Source organism: Phytophthora sojae (assembly GCF_000149755.1).
Source record: "Phytophthora sojae unplaced genomic scaffold PHYSOscaffold_3, whole genome shotgun sequence".
NCBI classification, from domain to species: domain Eukaryota; phylum Oomycota; class Peronosporomycetes; order Peronosporales; family Peronosporaceae; genus Phytophthora; species Phytophthora sojae.
In genome coordinates this window covers 2,805,871-2,821,055 of record NW_009258117.1, presented here as the reverse complement: position 1 = coordinate 2,821,055, position 15,185 = coordinate 2,805,871, and the positions used below count along the sequence as shown (strand labels likewise).

The 15,185-nt window shown below is 58.8% G+C and overlaps 5 protein-coding genes across 5 annotated transcripts; 3 read left to right on the top strand and 2 right to left on the bottom strand.

The window, feature by feature from the left end:
* Positions 1–60: 60 nt before the first annotated feature.
* Positions 61–1,798, top strand: PHYSODRAFT_350499 (hypothetical protein; the record flags this gene model as incomplete). Its single annotated transcript, XM_009524534.1, has 5 exons — positions 61–76; positions 175–220; positions 296–538; positions 641–738; positions 810–1,798. 5 exons carry the CDS (start codon positions 61–63, stop codon positions 1,796–1,798), a joined length of 1,392 nt encoding a protein of 463 aa, XP_009522829.1.
* A 224-nt stretch (positions 1,799–2,022) lies between these two features.
* On the bottom strand, positions 2,023–3,058 carry PHYSODRAFT_497344 (hypothetical protein; the record flags this gene model as incomplete). The annotated part of the gene is made up of 5 exons (XM_009524533.1): positions 2,023–2,475; positions 2,575–2,682; positions 2,771–2,843; positions 2,916–2,920; positions 3,011–3,058. 5 exons carry the CDS (start codon positions 3,056–3,058, stop codon positions 2,023–2,025), a joined length of 687 nt encoding a protein of 228 aa, XP_009522828.1.
* Positions 3,059–3,216: 158 nt separating this feature from the next.
* Positions 3,217–4,487, bottom strand: PHYSODRAFT_491610 (hypothetical protein; the record flags this gene model as incomplete). The annotated part of the gene is made up of 5 exons (XM_009524532.1): positions 3,217–3,411; positions 3,485–3,841; positions 3,918–4,016; positions 4,099–4,231; positions 4,309–4,487. The coding sequence occupies 5 exons, from the start codon at positions 4,485–4,487 to the stop codon at positions 3,217–3,219; spliced, it is 963 nt and encodes a 320-aa protein (XP_009522827.1).
* A 754-nt stretch (positions 4,488–5,241) lies between these two features.
* On the top strand, positions 5,242–8,571 carry PHYSODRAFT_345391 (hypothetical protein; the record flags this gene model as incomplete). The annotated part of the gene is made up of 1 exon (XM_009524531.1): positions 5,242–8,571. The coding sequence occupies one exon, from the start codon at positions 5,242–5,244 to the stop codon at positions 8,569–8,571; it is 3,330 nt and encodes a 1,109-aa protein (XP_009522826.1).
* A 987-nt stretch (positions 8,572–9,558) lies between these two features.
* PHYSODRAFT_383158 (hypothetical protein) lies at positions 9,559–13,636 on the top strand (the record flags this gene model as incomplete). Its single annotated transcript, XM_009524530.1, has 5 exons — positions 9,559–9,990; positions 10,063–11,188; positions 11,231–12,521; positions 12,583–13,195; positions 13,283–13,636. Coding segments are annotated over 5 exons (3,816 nt in total), but the record flags the coding sequence as incomplete, so codon positions are not given.
* Positions 13,637–15,185: the final 1,549 nt, after the last annotated feature.

Below are 15,185 nucleotides of genomic sequence, written 5' to 3'. Positions count from 1 at the left end.
AAAGCTCCGCAAACGCCAAAGGGGAGAAGACCGCGGATATCGCGTTGACTGCGGTCCACAATGGTCAAGAAAGTCGGTACGTGGGCTGTCGCTGCTGCGTGAGGACGCATCTCTCTTATCTGTCCGCGTGGCTTGGGGTCTGATGCTTACTGCTGCTGCTGCTGCGGTCCCCAGGGAAGTACGAGATCGGCAAGACGCTGGGTGAAGGAACCTTCGGAAAGTGAGTCGAGACCCTCTGGAATTGAGTATCAATATATAGAGACCGTGGCGCTGACGAACCTGTTGCGGCGCGCAGAGTCAAGTATGCGGTGAACACGGAGACGGACGAGCGCGTGGCCATCAAGGTGCTGGACAAGGAGAAGATCCAGAAGCAGAACATGGGCGCCCAGATCAAGAAGGAGATCTCCATCATGAAGATGGTGCGCCACCGGCACGTGGTGGTGCTCAAGGAGGTGCTGGCGAGTCGCACCAAGATTTTCATCGTGCTGGAGCTCATCACGGGCGGCGAGCTGTTCGACAAGATCGTGAGCGAAGGAAGGCACGTGGTTCAAGCATGGGTTTTGGCGGTCGGTGCACGAGATGGTGCAGGATTCACTTGGCTGACTCATTTGGTGATCTTTTTGTTGTTGAAAACGAGCAGGTTCAGCGAGGATACGGCGCGCTTCTACTTCCGCCAGCTCGTGGACGGCGTGCAGTACTGCCACGAGAACGGCGTCTGCCATCGCGACCTGAAGCCGGGTGCGTATTGCAAGGCTTTGACTGTTCTGTGCGGGCTTACGGCTGATTATTCCGACGTTTGCACGACGCAGAGAACTTGCTGCTGGACGAGAATGGAGACCTGAAGATCTCAGACTTCGGTCTCTCGGCGCTGTACGAGGGCGGCGGCCCGGACGGCCCCGAGAGCTCTCGCGCTTCACTGCTGCACACGACGTGCGGCACGCCCAACTACGTGGCTCCTGAAGTCCTGGCCGACAAGGGCTACGACGGCCGCGCTGCTGATGTGTGGTCCATGGGCGTTATCCTGTATGTGCTGCTGGCTGGATTCCTGCCGTTCGATGAACCGACCATGTCGGCGCTGTTCCGCAAGATCCAGAAGGCCGAGTTCTCGTACCCAAGCTGGTTCACTCCGCGCGTTAAGGCGCTGCTGAACCGCATTCTGGTGCCTGATCCGGAGACGCGTATTACCATCAAGGAGATCCTGCGCGACGAGTGGTTTGTGAACGCTAACGGCTCGGACGAGCAGGTGGCCCCGGCCGCTGGACCGGGCACGATTAGCGCGGAGTTGGCGGCTGCTCCGGTTCCGAGCCCCGTTGACCACATGACTATTAAGCCGAGCCAGGCCGATCTGGACGCAGCTATCCTGGAGCACCAGGACGAGATTAACTCGGGCAAGAAGGAGAAGCCGGACGGCGGTCTGAAGGTGATGAACGCATTCGACCTCATCAACATGTGCGGCGGCATGGCTCTGAACCGCATGTTCCAGAGCAATGACGAGAAGCGAGTGAAACGGTCGACGCAGTTCACGTCAACCATCCCGGCGGCGAGCATCATGACTCGCCTGACGGGCCACTTGGAGAGTCTCCACTGCGAGATCAACGTGGAGAACTCGTCCAAGGTGAAGGCGGTGTTGCAGACACCCAAGGGCGCCGTCGGCGTTGTGATCCAGATCTTCATGCTCGCAGACAGCCTCCACTTGGTGGAGGTGCGTCGTGGCAAGGGTGATATCTTCGAGTACCACAAGTTCTACACGCAGTTGAACGAGCAGATGAAGGATCTGATTGCGGCTGGCAGCAGTTGAGGGCTGTTTGGCTTGAAACGGTAGCAAGTATGGTTCGTCCTGACGAGGAGAGCCCGCTGTTGGCCTCTCTAGGATTTCTCTTTTCATCTTTCGTGTTCCCGGGAGAATACACATACGAAACGCTATTGACTATTGCTCATTCCGCCATGTTGATGTTAGTGACGCAAAACATGGCGTCTCCCTTCTTCGCTGACATGGCAACAACACCAGTGGTACAATGCAATTTAGACGACAACTTCGGTTTTGGTGGGCTTCTGTGTCGCTCCACCACCAAGAGCGCCGCCGAGACCTCCACCAAGGGCCAAACCGCCAATCGTCGACATGATCGACGAGCCAGCTGACGAGCTGAAGGCGCCCAGGGCTCCCTGGGACATCAGCGACTGCATCTTTTGCTTGGCGTCCTTCTTGCACCTCGTGTAGCCGATGATGTTGGCGCCGCTCAGCGCCACCGCGACCACCACGATCAGCGCCCACTCGACGTTGAACTTGAGGACGGCGATGATAAGCAGCATGACCCAGACTGCCGGCGCGCCGTACAGCCCCGTCCAGAAGACGCGCGAGTCCAGCGGGTCGATCTCCGTCATGTCCTCGTGCGACTCGAAGACCCACTCGCTCGTTCCGTCCTCGTTGATCTTGTTCCACCAGCGCAGGCCCACGAGCAGTCGCCCCGTCACATTCTGCAGCGAAGCAACGGAAGCACAGCAGCAATAGAAGTCAGTCAACAGACGCACGGCGAACGATCCGTATCTAAAGTTGACAGGCATGCATGCACGAACCTTGACCGTCCAGAAGTCGAAGGCCAACAGGAGAATGCACACCACGAAGATGAACACAAAGTTGCTGATGAAGATGCTGCCGAACATATACAGGAGCAGCGCCAGACCCTACAACAGTAGCAACATAACATTAGTACAGGTGAACTAGCCAGTCGATAGGACTTCTCTCCTCTCCTCGCTTGAGGCGGCCTCGTACCTTGAAGAACAGGTGGAAGAATGCCGCCACCGGGTGCTTGGCGCCCGTCACCACCTTCCGCATGGACGTGAGGCTGCTCAGTGCACAGGAATCTAGTCAGAGACATCATCACAAAGGTCGAACCCTCTCTCCTGCTGCCACGTACAGAGCCTCTTTGTCGCTGGCTTTGGGGCTGGCAGCCGCCTTGGCGCTCGTGTCTTTCGCCGCTGGGGCGCTGGTCGGCCGCGCCTCTGGCTCGACGCTGATGAACTCCAGCTCTTCCTGCGGCTTCTTGTCCTCGGCCATCATGGCGCCAGCGGTGCAGTCGAGAGCTCTGCTTGGCTTTCAGTCGCGTGTTGCGAAATGGGATGTGTAAATGGGACACAAATCGAACTGTAATGGACGTTCATTGGAGAAAACTAGTTTTGACCAATAGAAGACTCTGATCAAAGTACTCTGTCCGGCTGCTACTGCGACTTGGTCTTGGACACCTGGATGATGGAGCTCTTCATGTGGATGCACGAAATGACCTCGGCGATGAACGGGGCCACCGACAGCGTCACGATCTTGGGCGAGACCTCGTCCGAGTTCATGTGCACGGGGATCGTGTTGGTGGTCACCAGCTTGTCCAGCTCCTTGCAGTTCTGCAGCGTTTGCATGGCCTGGAGGGGATTCGTAACACGTCAGTCGTCAACGCACCGAGATCGTAACACACCCAACAGTATTCCGACGTACGTGAGCAGAGTAGCGGGCGTGCACAGCAAAGGCAGACACGGTCTTGGCGCCGTTAGCCTTCAGCACCTTAGCGGTCTTGACCAGAGTGGAGCCAGTGTCCACCAAAGTATCCACGACGATGCAGTCCTTGCCCTTCACGTCGCCGACCAGCTCACCAGGCTGGTCTTCGTCAAGCTGGTGCTTGCGGATCACAAACGCCAGCGGAACGAACTCGTCAATCGTACGCGACAGCGTATCACGGAACATGGCGGCACGGTTCACAGCGGCCGAGTGTGGCGCCACAACAATCGGGTCATCGAGGCCCTGCTGCTCCGAGAAATACACAGCGCCGACAGGGAAGGCCTGGAGGTTGTCGACCTACTCAAGACGACAAAAAAATTGAGGTAAATATGCGGGCACAAAAACGTTCATAGTAAAACGAACGCCGCCGTACCGGGATCTGCGGCTTGAAGAAGCCTTCGATCTGCGCACTATGAAGGTCCACGGACACGACGTGGTCCACGCCCATCGTCTCCAGCATACGAGCAATGTCCTACAAAATTAGACATAGCAAATTCATCAGTACTCGACATTTCATGCATATCCGGGGCTGTGCGCCAATTCTGTTGTCGTACCGCGGCAGCAATCGGCTCGCGCCCCTTGTGCATCAGATCCATGCGTGCGTAGCCGTAGAACGGGATTACAGCCGTAATGCTCTTGGCCGAAGCACGGCGCATGGCCGAGATGGACAGCAGCAGCTCCATCAACCTGGCACAGTAGATAGAATAGCGTCAGCCTCCTCGCCCCCACGATCTTAGCTGTCAGCAGCTCGACCAACGACTCACCGGTCCACCGTGGTGGTGGAGCTCACGATGTAGACGCGCTTGCCGCGCACGTTCTCCTTGACGACGATGCTGGTCTCTCCGTCGTTGAAGTTCTTGACCTCCATGTTGTTGAGCTCGACGCCCAGGTAGTTGGCGATCTCGTCGGCGATGGGCGTGTCCGCGACCTTGAAGAGCTTCATGGACTTGGCGGCGCTGGGGTTCATCTTGCCCTTGTAGAAGTGCCAGTGCTTGGTGGTCGTGTTCGGGTACCACTCGCCCTTCTTGCCCTTGGACACCGCGGGGCCCGCGTCCGCCAGCGCCGACTGCGACGTCAGGCCGCCGCTCAGCACACCCAAGGCGCCCGCCGCGGCCAGCGCCAGCGGCGTGGAGCTGCGCAGCGATCGGAGACGGTTCTGCCGTCACAGAAGCATAACGTTAGCCAGCTACACCCTTAGGACCATACACAGATAGGCCGAGCGGCAGCAAAAGGCGGCGTCCCTCACCATTGCGAGCGTCGGCTGATAATCCGCAAGTGAATACTCGTCTCGGCCCGGCCAATTGTTGCGTGGTGTGCGAAACACGACGCCGAGTGTGTTCCGTGGTCACGCCTGTATTCGGCTATTCAGGACGTATGCAATTGAATAGTTACAACTAAACTGAAAGTTATTATTGATTCGTATTTGAGCATCTCAGCTATGCATGATAGTAGTCTACCGATATATGAAGGTTCTTAATGAATACAGTGTGGCAGCTACTTCGTGTGGGCCACCTGAAGATACTACTGCGACATGTGTCGACTTGCGGTTTGTATGTGGGGGATGGGGCCGGGCCCCTCGAACGGTTGGTGCGAACACGAAACGACCGCCTCAGTTCCCTCCGCAACCCTGCGCAGTCCCGCAGGCAGCAACAAGGCAACACCAAGTGGCGCTTAGAGCTCGAGACACCTAGACAGCCATGGGGGACAAGAAGTCGGACATGTACGACGTCAACTGGCAGAAGGTCTGGCCCGACCGCATGCCCGTGATCCTGCGCGACCTGGCGCCCACGAACCCCTTCAACCCGCGCAACCTGTGGCCGGAGGAGCAGGAGGAGGAGGCCGCCGCGGCGGCGCAGGCCCAGACTCAGACTCAGGCCCAGGCCCAGGCGGCCAAGGACAAGAAGGGCGCCAAGGAGGACAAGAAGGGCGGCGCCGGTGGCAGTGGCAAGCTCAAGAAGGCGGACCTGATCCGCATGCAGCTGGCCAAGGACAAGGCCCAGAAGCAGAGCAAGGTGGACGAGGAGAAGCTGGCCAACGTCAAGAAGTCCAAGAACCTGCTGGACATGAAGATGGTGACGCCCACGGGCCGCCTCAAGCAGCTGTACGAGATCCTGCGCGACTGCTGCAAGAAGAAGGAGTTCACGGACGCCGTGGACACGCTCTGGGAGATCCAGCGCACCAAGCTCATGCCCGAGCGCTCGGCACTGGGCCCCGACGGCCGCAAGAAGCACGAGAAGCAGCGCAAGATGGACGAGGAGGAGGACGCCAAGCTGCAGGCCGAGCTCAACGCCGTGCACAAGAAGTACCGCAAGTACGTCAAGACGGTCAACGATTACCTATCCGGCAAGGACCTGATCGAGTGGCAGCTCACGGAGATGTCGGACCGCCTGCCGCCGCTCAACATGCACCACATGAACAAGTTCATCCTCGACGACTGGCAGCGCACGGTGCTGGGCCACATCGACCAGAACCACTCGGTCATCGTGTGCGCGCCCACGAGTTCCGGCAAGACGGTGCTGTCCTCGTACGTGTCGGTCGTCGGTGGCAAGGTGCTGTTCATCGTCCCCACGGACCCGCTGGCGTGGCAGGTTGCCGCGCTCTTCCAGGCCATGGTCAAGGGATCCGTGGCGCTCATCACGGAAGGAACGGTCTTCCTGCCGCCTGGTTTCCGCATCGCTGTCGGTACGCCGCGCGCCGTTGAGTCGACGCTCGTTGAGATCGGCTACGACTTCCAGTACGCCGTGTACGACGAGGTCCACGACCTGAACGGACCCGAGGGCGACGCCCTGGAGCGCATCATCAAGGCTGTGACGTGCCCCTTCTTGGCTCTGTCCGCCACCATCGGCAACGCCCAGAAGCTCAAGAGCTGGTGGGAGTCGCACCTGGCGCGCGACGTGCATCTGCTGGAGTACAAGGGCCGTTTCATTAACCTGCAGCGTATCATTTGGTTCGAGGAGGAGGCCAAGGAGGAGAGCGCCAACAAGAAGGAGATGGTCTACCTGCACCCGTGTGCCGGTGTGACGCTGGACTACCTGACCACGATCGGTTTCGACGCAGGTGATCTGGCGTTCACCCCTCGTGATGCGTTCGCCTTGTGGCAGGCCATGGAGAAGTTCTACCCGAAGGAGCTGATTGAAGACGTGGACCCGCACAAGTTCTTCGAGCTGGAGGACGAGACCGAGGGCGACGCTGCAGCCCCCGCCGCTTCGAGCAAGAAGGACAAGAAGGGCAAGAAGGAGAAGAAGTCCAAGAAGGACAAAAAGTCCAAGAAGGACGATGACGACGATGAGGAGTTCGTCGTAGACCTGGGCAAGCGCACTCACCGTATCACGCTGATGGAGTCCAAGAAGTACGAGGACAAGATCAAGAAGCGCCTGGAAGAACTGGCGTCCAAGGAACCGAAGATCACCCAGACTCTGCTCGACTTCTTCGCGCCTCCGGCTAGTCTGCAGGACATCACGGTGGAGCTGCACGACCCGCGCGACATCAACCCCACCAGCTCGGTGGACGTGTATGCGCTCGTGAACCAGCTTTGCGCCAAGAACCTTGTTCCTGCCATTGCATTCCAGCTCGACTCCGTCCGGTGTCGCCAGCTCTTCAACCAGCTCCTTGCGTCCATTGAGGCCGCCGAGACGGCCAAGTACCCGAACTTCCGCGAGAAGGTGCAGCTTGAGTACGCCGAGTGGGAGAAAAACCAGGCGACCATGAAGAAGCGCGCGGACAAGGTGAAGGCCAAGGGCAAGGAGGAGGACGACCGCGAGGCCCAGGCATTCGAGGAGAAGCCGCCTCCGGACATTTACGCCCCGCACCCGGACTTCGTCCTCACCCCTGCTGGCTCGCGCCTCACTGCCACGGAGTTCAAGGAGATCAAGTGGCAGCTCCGTCGTGAGCTTTCAGAGGATTCGGATGACGGACACGCGCTGGTGCGCTCGCTTCGCCGCGGTATTGCTATCTACAACCAGAACCTGCCCGCGGCCTATCTGCGTATTGTGCAGGCCCTTGCCCAGGCTGGTCGTCTCGCGGTTGTCTTTTCGGACGACTCGCTGGCCTACGGTGTCAACATGCCGTTCCGCACGTGCTGCTTCTGCGAGGACACACCGAACGACGTCCTGACCTCGCTGATGGTGCAGCAGATGGCTGGTCGCGCCGGTCGTCGTGGTCTGGACAGGCAGGGTAACATCCTGTTCGCTGGCCTCTCGTGGTCGCGCATCCAGTTCTTGATGCGCGGTCTGCTGCCGGACGTCACGGGCCGCAAGTCGATGTACCCGACGATCGCCCTGCAAAAGCTGCTCTCGAACAACGTGACGGGCGACATCATGCAGCGCATTGTGGCGCACCCGCTGCACGACTACATGCTCCAGGAGGCCACGCCGTCGTCCCCGAAGAAGCAGGAATCGTACTTGACCAAGTCGGTCGAGTGGATGACGCACTTCGGCTTGACCAAGCCGGAGTACAGCCTCGCGGTGGACGTGTCGGTCGCCAAGCTCGTGTGGGAGTGCCGCGACGACCCGTCGGAGGCGCTGGGTATCTTCTGGATCCTGGAGGCGCTGCTGAAGGAGTTCCACCACAAGCCCGGTGACAACATCGCGCTGCAGCTTGCGCTGTTCAACATGCTGCTGCGCGTTGTTGGCCGCGAGAAGTTCCACCCGGAGTACGCGCACGGATCCGAGCTTGCCCCGCTCCCTGGCCAGGAGGAGGCTTGGGAGAAGATATCGGCCATGCTGCAGACGTACGAGGCCAAGCTGAACGAGCTGGGCGAGAACGCGCCGGAGGAGCTGCGCCTGCGGGTGGCCTTGACCGACCCGCTCGACGGCTACGTCTTCCGCACCGTCGTGGAGAACCTGATCCCTCAGGGCCTTGGCACGTCGCAGCTGAACCAGATCAAGAAGCGCCTGCGTCGCGTGGGTGACCGCCTCCGCCTGATGCACAACCTGCTCATGTACAGCGGACGCTACGGCGAGCTGGAGGAGATCGTGCGTAAGTGTTTCCGCCGTATCAAGTGGATCCTGATCGACTCGGAGGTGTAAGCGGCCGGGAGCGGGGCAGGAGAGTGACTGCCGGCCTTGACAGCAATCGTGCTGGGCTGCGTGAACAGCCAAACCAAGAAACGAAAAGGGCGATCGATGGAGCGTCGGTCGTCTCCAGCGTCGCACGGCGAGCTGGGCGGATGCGAATTCGTGCGCGTTGAGGCGAGCCGGCGCAGTCGAGCAGCTCCTAGAAATACACAAAAACAAAGGCGAAGTGTTTGCAAGCCGCGTCGTCACGAAAGCTGCCGTCGGTAGGTTCCAGGTACAGTAGCAGGGGGAGTAGACCCACCCGTGACGATAGCAGGCAGCAGCTTGGCCGCTAGATATTGGAAATACACAGACGCTGTTTTGACTAATCGGGGCGTCGACGGTTTTGCTCGTGGCTGTTCATGGCAGGCTTGTTGTTTCGAGCGCGGACGGAGTAACCTGGACGACACCTGCTGAGGAAATGGCATGGAGGACGCCCGAGGTACCAGGAGCGATGGACTCAAGCCGAGGAACAACGGAGACTCCGCAGGTCGTCCGTTCACGACCATGGGAGGTGCCCTGCTGCATCTAGACTCGACAACCCCTGCCACCCCCGAGTCGCCTCACCGTCGTCGAAGGCGCCAGTCCCCAGCGACTGCAGGTGCCGTGCTCAACCGCCAGTTCGAAGCGCCCGAAGCAGAGTTCGATGTGAAGAAGTTCCTGCTCAACCAGAAGGGAGCGCAGCCATTCCACAAGAGCTCGCTGTTCCGCGCGTCCAACTTCGCCAAGCAAGTGGCGTCCATGGAGCTGCCGGAAGTGGAGAGCTACGATAGGCATCCCAAGGTGAAGAAGGTGGGCATGCTCCCGCGGATGGAGCTGGGCGTGTCCAAGTCAACGGGCGTGTTACCTGGGAGCCTGAGCTCGCAGAAGTCGCGTCGAGTGTCCGCGAGCGGGGAACGTAACCAGCAGTCGGACGAGGAGGACAACGCCGCCATCTCGCACTTCTACTCCATCGAAAAGATGGCCGAGAGCTGCTTCCACGCCACGCAGAACAAGAACAAGACGTGGCTGTTCCTCCCGGGCTCCGACGAGCGCTCTAAGGGCAGTGACGGCTCCAGCTCCATTCGAGGCAACAGCATCACGGGCGTTGAGCGACCATCGCGTCGAGTGGACGTGCTCGACTTGGACCGGTGCTTCGACACGGCCATCCAGTTCGCCACCAAGAAGAAGCACCTGGACGTGGCCTGTGACGAGAAGCTGTCTATGATTGACCGAGACTTCATGGCCATTCATGCGCGGATCGCTCAGCGGTACAGCTCGGCTGCGACAGCGAGCGAGAGCTCCACGGAAGCTCATCAGATATTGACCAAGCTGCTCTTCGAGCAGAAATGGTCGGACGTCGTCATCGGAGAGCTCGAGTCCATGCTGACCGTGTCCTTCCTCGAGCAAGGCGTGATACTGCGCAAGACGCGGATCCTGTACGCCAAGGCGTTCTTCCAGTTGGAGCATCTCTACAGGAACCAGTGGCAGGAGCTCACGCGCGAAAAGGAGGACCTGGAGCAGCTCCGAGAAGAAGTCAGGCAGACGAACGAGCTGCACAGGCAAGACGCGCAGGGGATGAAGGAGCGCTACGAAGCCGAGATCCAGAAGCTGACGGCCAACTTTGAGAGCGTCAAGGGCGACATGGAGCGCCGCGTGACGGACTCGAAGGAGCAGATGACGAAAATGGGCGACACGATGAAGGCACTTAACGCCATCTTCCGGCAGATGCGCGAGGACACGGAGAAGGTGAAGGCGGTGGAGCTCCGGGAGAACTACATCAAGCTGGAGCAGAAGTTCGAGCAGTGTCGCGAAGAGTTGGAACAGCTACGCCCACTAGTTCACGAGAAGCAGCAGCTCCTGGACAAGATCGAGGAGCTCAACCGCGAGCGCGACGAGTGCAACGACCAGATCGCTAGTCTGAATAACCTCATAACAACCAAGGACAACATGATCGCGTCGTTGATGGAGCAGCAGAGCGATCTGATGGCAGAGCAAGAGCTGCGAGCGGCTCGAGACGAGGAGCTGCGCAGGCAGGCGGAGCAGGAGGAAGAGGACGAGCGAGAAGACCCCCCATACACGAAAGGTGACGGGCGTAGACGAACTTCGGTGTCCTCGACTGCTGTGTGTGTCCGCTGCAAGCAAGATCTGCGCGTGATGTCTGCGAATGGAGGCCTCACCGAAGGTGACAAAGGATCAGGTGGCGAGCGCAGCAACTCGATCATCGTGAGTGAGACGGAGGGGTTTAAGCTCCCAGTCAAGAAGAAGCGGATCCAGTGCCTCTACTTCCGCATCCTGCTGCCAAACCTTGGGGGGCGCCGACCTCAACGGGAAGTGGCGTGGACATTCAGCTGCATGCGGTCCATCATGTTCGCCAAGCAGATCGACGACTCCATGTGCAAGCGCACAGGTGGCGTCTTCCCTCTACGCATCCGCATGCCCGAGTACGTCTACGCGTGGTTCTCGCCGTGGCGCTCCATGAAGGAGGAGAAAGCAATAGCCGAGGAAGGAGAGATTGACGCGGGGCTTGACGCTGAAGCTGGTGCCGACCCCATTGACCCCCATGCCGTGACCTCCGCCGAGCACCACCAAATGCAAGCTGACGAGGATCGTTGGTGCTTGTACTACGGAGTGCGCTCCCTGGTCCAGCAAGGGTATTTGGAGGCCAAACTCTTCCTGTCCCTGTTAGACGAGAAGTTTGGAGAGGACGAGCAGGTTTTCATGCTCCATTGCTACCGTGTTCTGGACGTGCTGCTCGCTGGGAGGTTGAACTGGGGGCCACTACGCGAGAATGTATCGTACGAGATGTTCACCAAGGAGTACGACGCTCTTTTTGGACGAATTCCGACGAACCCTGACGGTGTATCACCCCCACCGGTCGAACACGTCGCCCCTCAGGTGCCAGCCCAACGAGTGCCGAAGACTATCTGGATATCCCCATACCACGCATCACTTGCCACCAGTGTGATCCTCTCCAAGGCCACCGAAGCAGAGCGGGCGGCGCTCGACAAGAAGATACTGGAGTACGTGGTCACGAATGTGCCGGAGGAGGAGCGGCCAGAGATCTACCTGGAGCCCAAGCTGTCCGACGAGCCTGAGGCAGTGCACAAGAAGAAGAGACCGAAGCTGGACCGGCGTAACAAGAGCAAAATGGGAGACGACATGGTCGCTGACGACGCGCCGCCTGCGCCTCAGTTCGTGGACGCGAACCTGTGGGTCGAACTCATGATGCTCGAGTACAAGGAGGAACAGGCCCATCGCCGCGCCGCCATCCGACTCATGTTCCAGACTGCTACGACATCAGCGGCAGCATCCGCCTCCGAGTCGGCAGCCAACATGTCGCTCTCAGCCATGCTGGGCATCAACTACACGTCGATGGACATGGAGCAGTTCCGCGTGATGCTGCGTACGCTGAACGACGAGATTCCTTCCTTCTGGGTGGCCACGCTCTTCCGGAATGCGTACATGCGTGGGAATGGCACAGTCAACTTCGATTCTTTCATGGACGCTGCCGAGACGTGGCAGTTTTTCTCGACGTGCATGCGTCTGGAGAGCCCCAGCTCCGTCATGGCAAGACTGCTAGCCAACCCGCTGTCACGGACGCCGGCCGTCCTATCGCCCAGCTCCCAAGCAGCTTTCGTGGTCGACAAACTCTTCACTTTCGTTGGGGACGAGCTCCGCATGACGATCGAGGCTCTGCCCATCTGGACGCGCAACATGACGGATTCGCTCGCGTACGACATTTCCTCGTCCATGCGGGAGGGGAGCTTCAGCGATGGAGTGCGAATGCTGACGTCCTTCCAGAGGCTCATCGACAGTCTGGGAGTAGCCAAGCTTGTGCGCCGCGAGACAACAGGAAGTCTACTGAGCTCCAAGGACCTGTTCAGCATCGAGAAGGCATTGGGAGGCCTGCTCGACTTCGCTCGGCATAGGGACAAGTCCACGTACGTGTTGCTCGTTATGTCCTAGTTGCTGTGTATTGTCCTAACCTCGACGTGTTTCTAGGGTGGAGCTCTTGATCGACGCGGTGAGGCAGAAGCTGTGTGTCCGGCGTGTCCAGATGACGTTTAGAAAGCGCCTGGAGCAAGACAACGGAGCGCCTTTGGTGCTGCGATCTCTGATGCATCGGCGGTACGGCAGCGATCACCTGGACTACCGTCGACGACGAGCAGAGCGGCCTGTTATCTGGCTGCGACTCATAATCTCCTCGATCCTGCGGCAGTCGATGCAGTCGATGCGGATGGCGTATCTCCTCGTGGAGCTCAGCAGTGTGAGCAGCGCCTTCCACGCCGGGCGGTCGTCGCCGCTGCAGTTGTCCGTGTCCAGCTCGCTCAACGGCGGCATCGGGCCAACCCCCAAACCGATCTTCGTGGAGCTCATCTACGACTACTTCCTCGGGAAATTCGGCACGCGCTGCGAGGCCGAGCGCGTGATCCACGACGTCTTCTCCACCTGCCGGTCGCTTGTACGCACGGACCCGTTAGCGCAGTTGTTCAGCTATCTCTGCTGCATGAGCAACTCGTGCCCGGAGGATCGGCTTCTGGGCCAAAATGAGGCGCTGGCCTTCCTTCACGCAGTCTTCCGGTGCGGACTGCACAACTTCCGCCTCATCAATCCTGTGCCACCCTCAGATAGCGCTGTTCCAGACCCTCCTCACGATGGTGCAGATACTGCATCGCAGGTCGCATCTTCGATCGCTGGCCAGACGGACTTCGTGCCGATCGATGTGGCTGAGACCATCTTACAGACCGCGTTTGCCAAGCTGAGCGCCGACCAGAAGATACGCCTGAGGTTGCGTGCCATCGAGGCAGCAAGTGACGGCAAGAGCGCCGCGTCCCCGTCGGAGATTGAGGCCAATGCGTTCCTTGTGTTCGCACTTCACGAGTGGCGGCGCTACATTCTTCACCGACTCAACGAGATCCGCGTGACCTGCTGTACAGTGGAGGAGGAACTGGCCCAGTTCGAGGAGCTGCTCCCGCTGGAAACGCTCGCGGGCATCTTGCAGAAGACGGGGATCGCCTACACCTCCGAGGACTTGTGCATTATCTTCCGACGGCTGTACATCACTGAGAAGGCACCAGCAAAATGCAACGATGGAGGTGGTGATGCACCTAACGCTGCCCCAACGACGGACCCTATGAGCGACCGAATCGCTGCCGCCTGCTTCCCGCTGGTTGCGAAGGAGGCTCTGAATGAGCTGCAGGTGCTGGAACACGCGTCCGCGAAGCCCTTTGAGATCAGGCCGAGCCCGTTGCAGAGCTACGAGCTGCTGGTGAGCACCTGGGACGACTACCAGGAGCCATGTCGCGACTTGCTGGAGGAGCTTCGGCAGATCGGCAAGAACAACGACATCCAGGCCAAGGCGCTGTCTCGGTGGCCGGCGACGCACAGCGCGGGTAAGAACAGCGGCGGCGACGTCCTGTACTTGAGCTCGTCGTCGGCAGCGAACACCGTGTCGAGCCAAGACGTGGCGCAGCTGGAGGCGGTGCAGGCGCTGTTCCTGGACAAACTCCAGCGACTTACCGAGGTATTCGACAGCAGCAGCCAGGAGAGACAACGCAGTTCTGCTGGGGGTGCGTCCACCGGCAGACGACGAAGCAGCATCAACATCAAGCACGACGGATCTCTGCAGCTGGTAGATGAGGTGATCGCCCAGGACATGATGGTGCACGAGACCTGGAAGGTCTTCCGCCAAATGTTCGTCGGCTTCGTCAAGCTGCGCGCGATCGCACGGATCGGCAAAGGAGCTCTACCCGATCAGTGGGAAGTCTCGGGAGATTATTAGCAGCGATGCAATACTGCATCTGAGCAGCAGGGTTAAGCTTAACCCTCCCCAACGCCGTACTAGGGCTTCGCGGGGGCTGAGATAGCGAAAATAAAACAGAACAGATATACGTACAGCGCACACGACTTAGGCGCGCCGCACTTGCGGCGCACCAGTCGTCCGCGCTGTGCGTATTATATTATGAACATCCACAACTACCAGATAAGCAGCTTCTTAGTGCAATAACCCACTTGCGATAATATCATGTTACTTTCTTACCTCCGCGCTGTTAATAATCAAATACAAGCAAGCTATTAGCTGCAACAGCGCCCTGCCAAGCACTTACCTTCGTGCTGTAACTTCGTCCTGGTGTTGCGTCTTCGGGTCGGGCGTGAGAATGGGAAATGGTTCGAATGAAACTTGATGATGCGATTGATGCTTCCTCACCGATAGAGACCGACTAGATAATTATTTAGATGACCTATTAAGTTTACTTTCATAAAATTTCAATATATGATGGATACTTAAACAGGTGCGATACACGCACGGCTTCATGCGACACCGATTTAATCCTGTGCCGGCTGCGTAGCAGCATACCTCACGGTACACATGCTATCTCAGTATAACCTTAGTTATGAGCTACACCTGATCTGCAGCGGAGAGATGCTGCGAAAAAGTGCATAAATTGCTGATACATACAACAATCAAATATAACACCGGGAAGAGCTGTAAAAAGTCGCCTAGTTTTGCGAGTTCTGATTGGCCAGATTGTCCTGTATCCCCTAACTATTAGTTAATAACTAGTTGTATCCCATAACTAAGGTTATTCGGTACTGGGACGCAG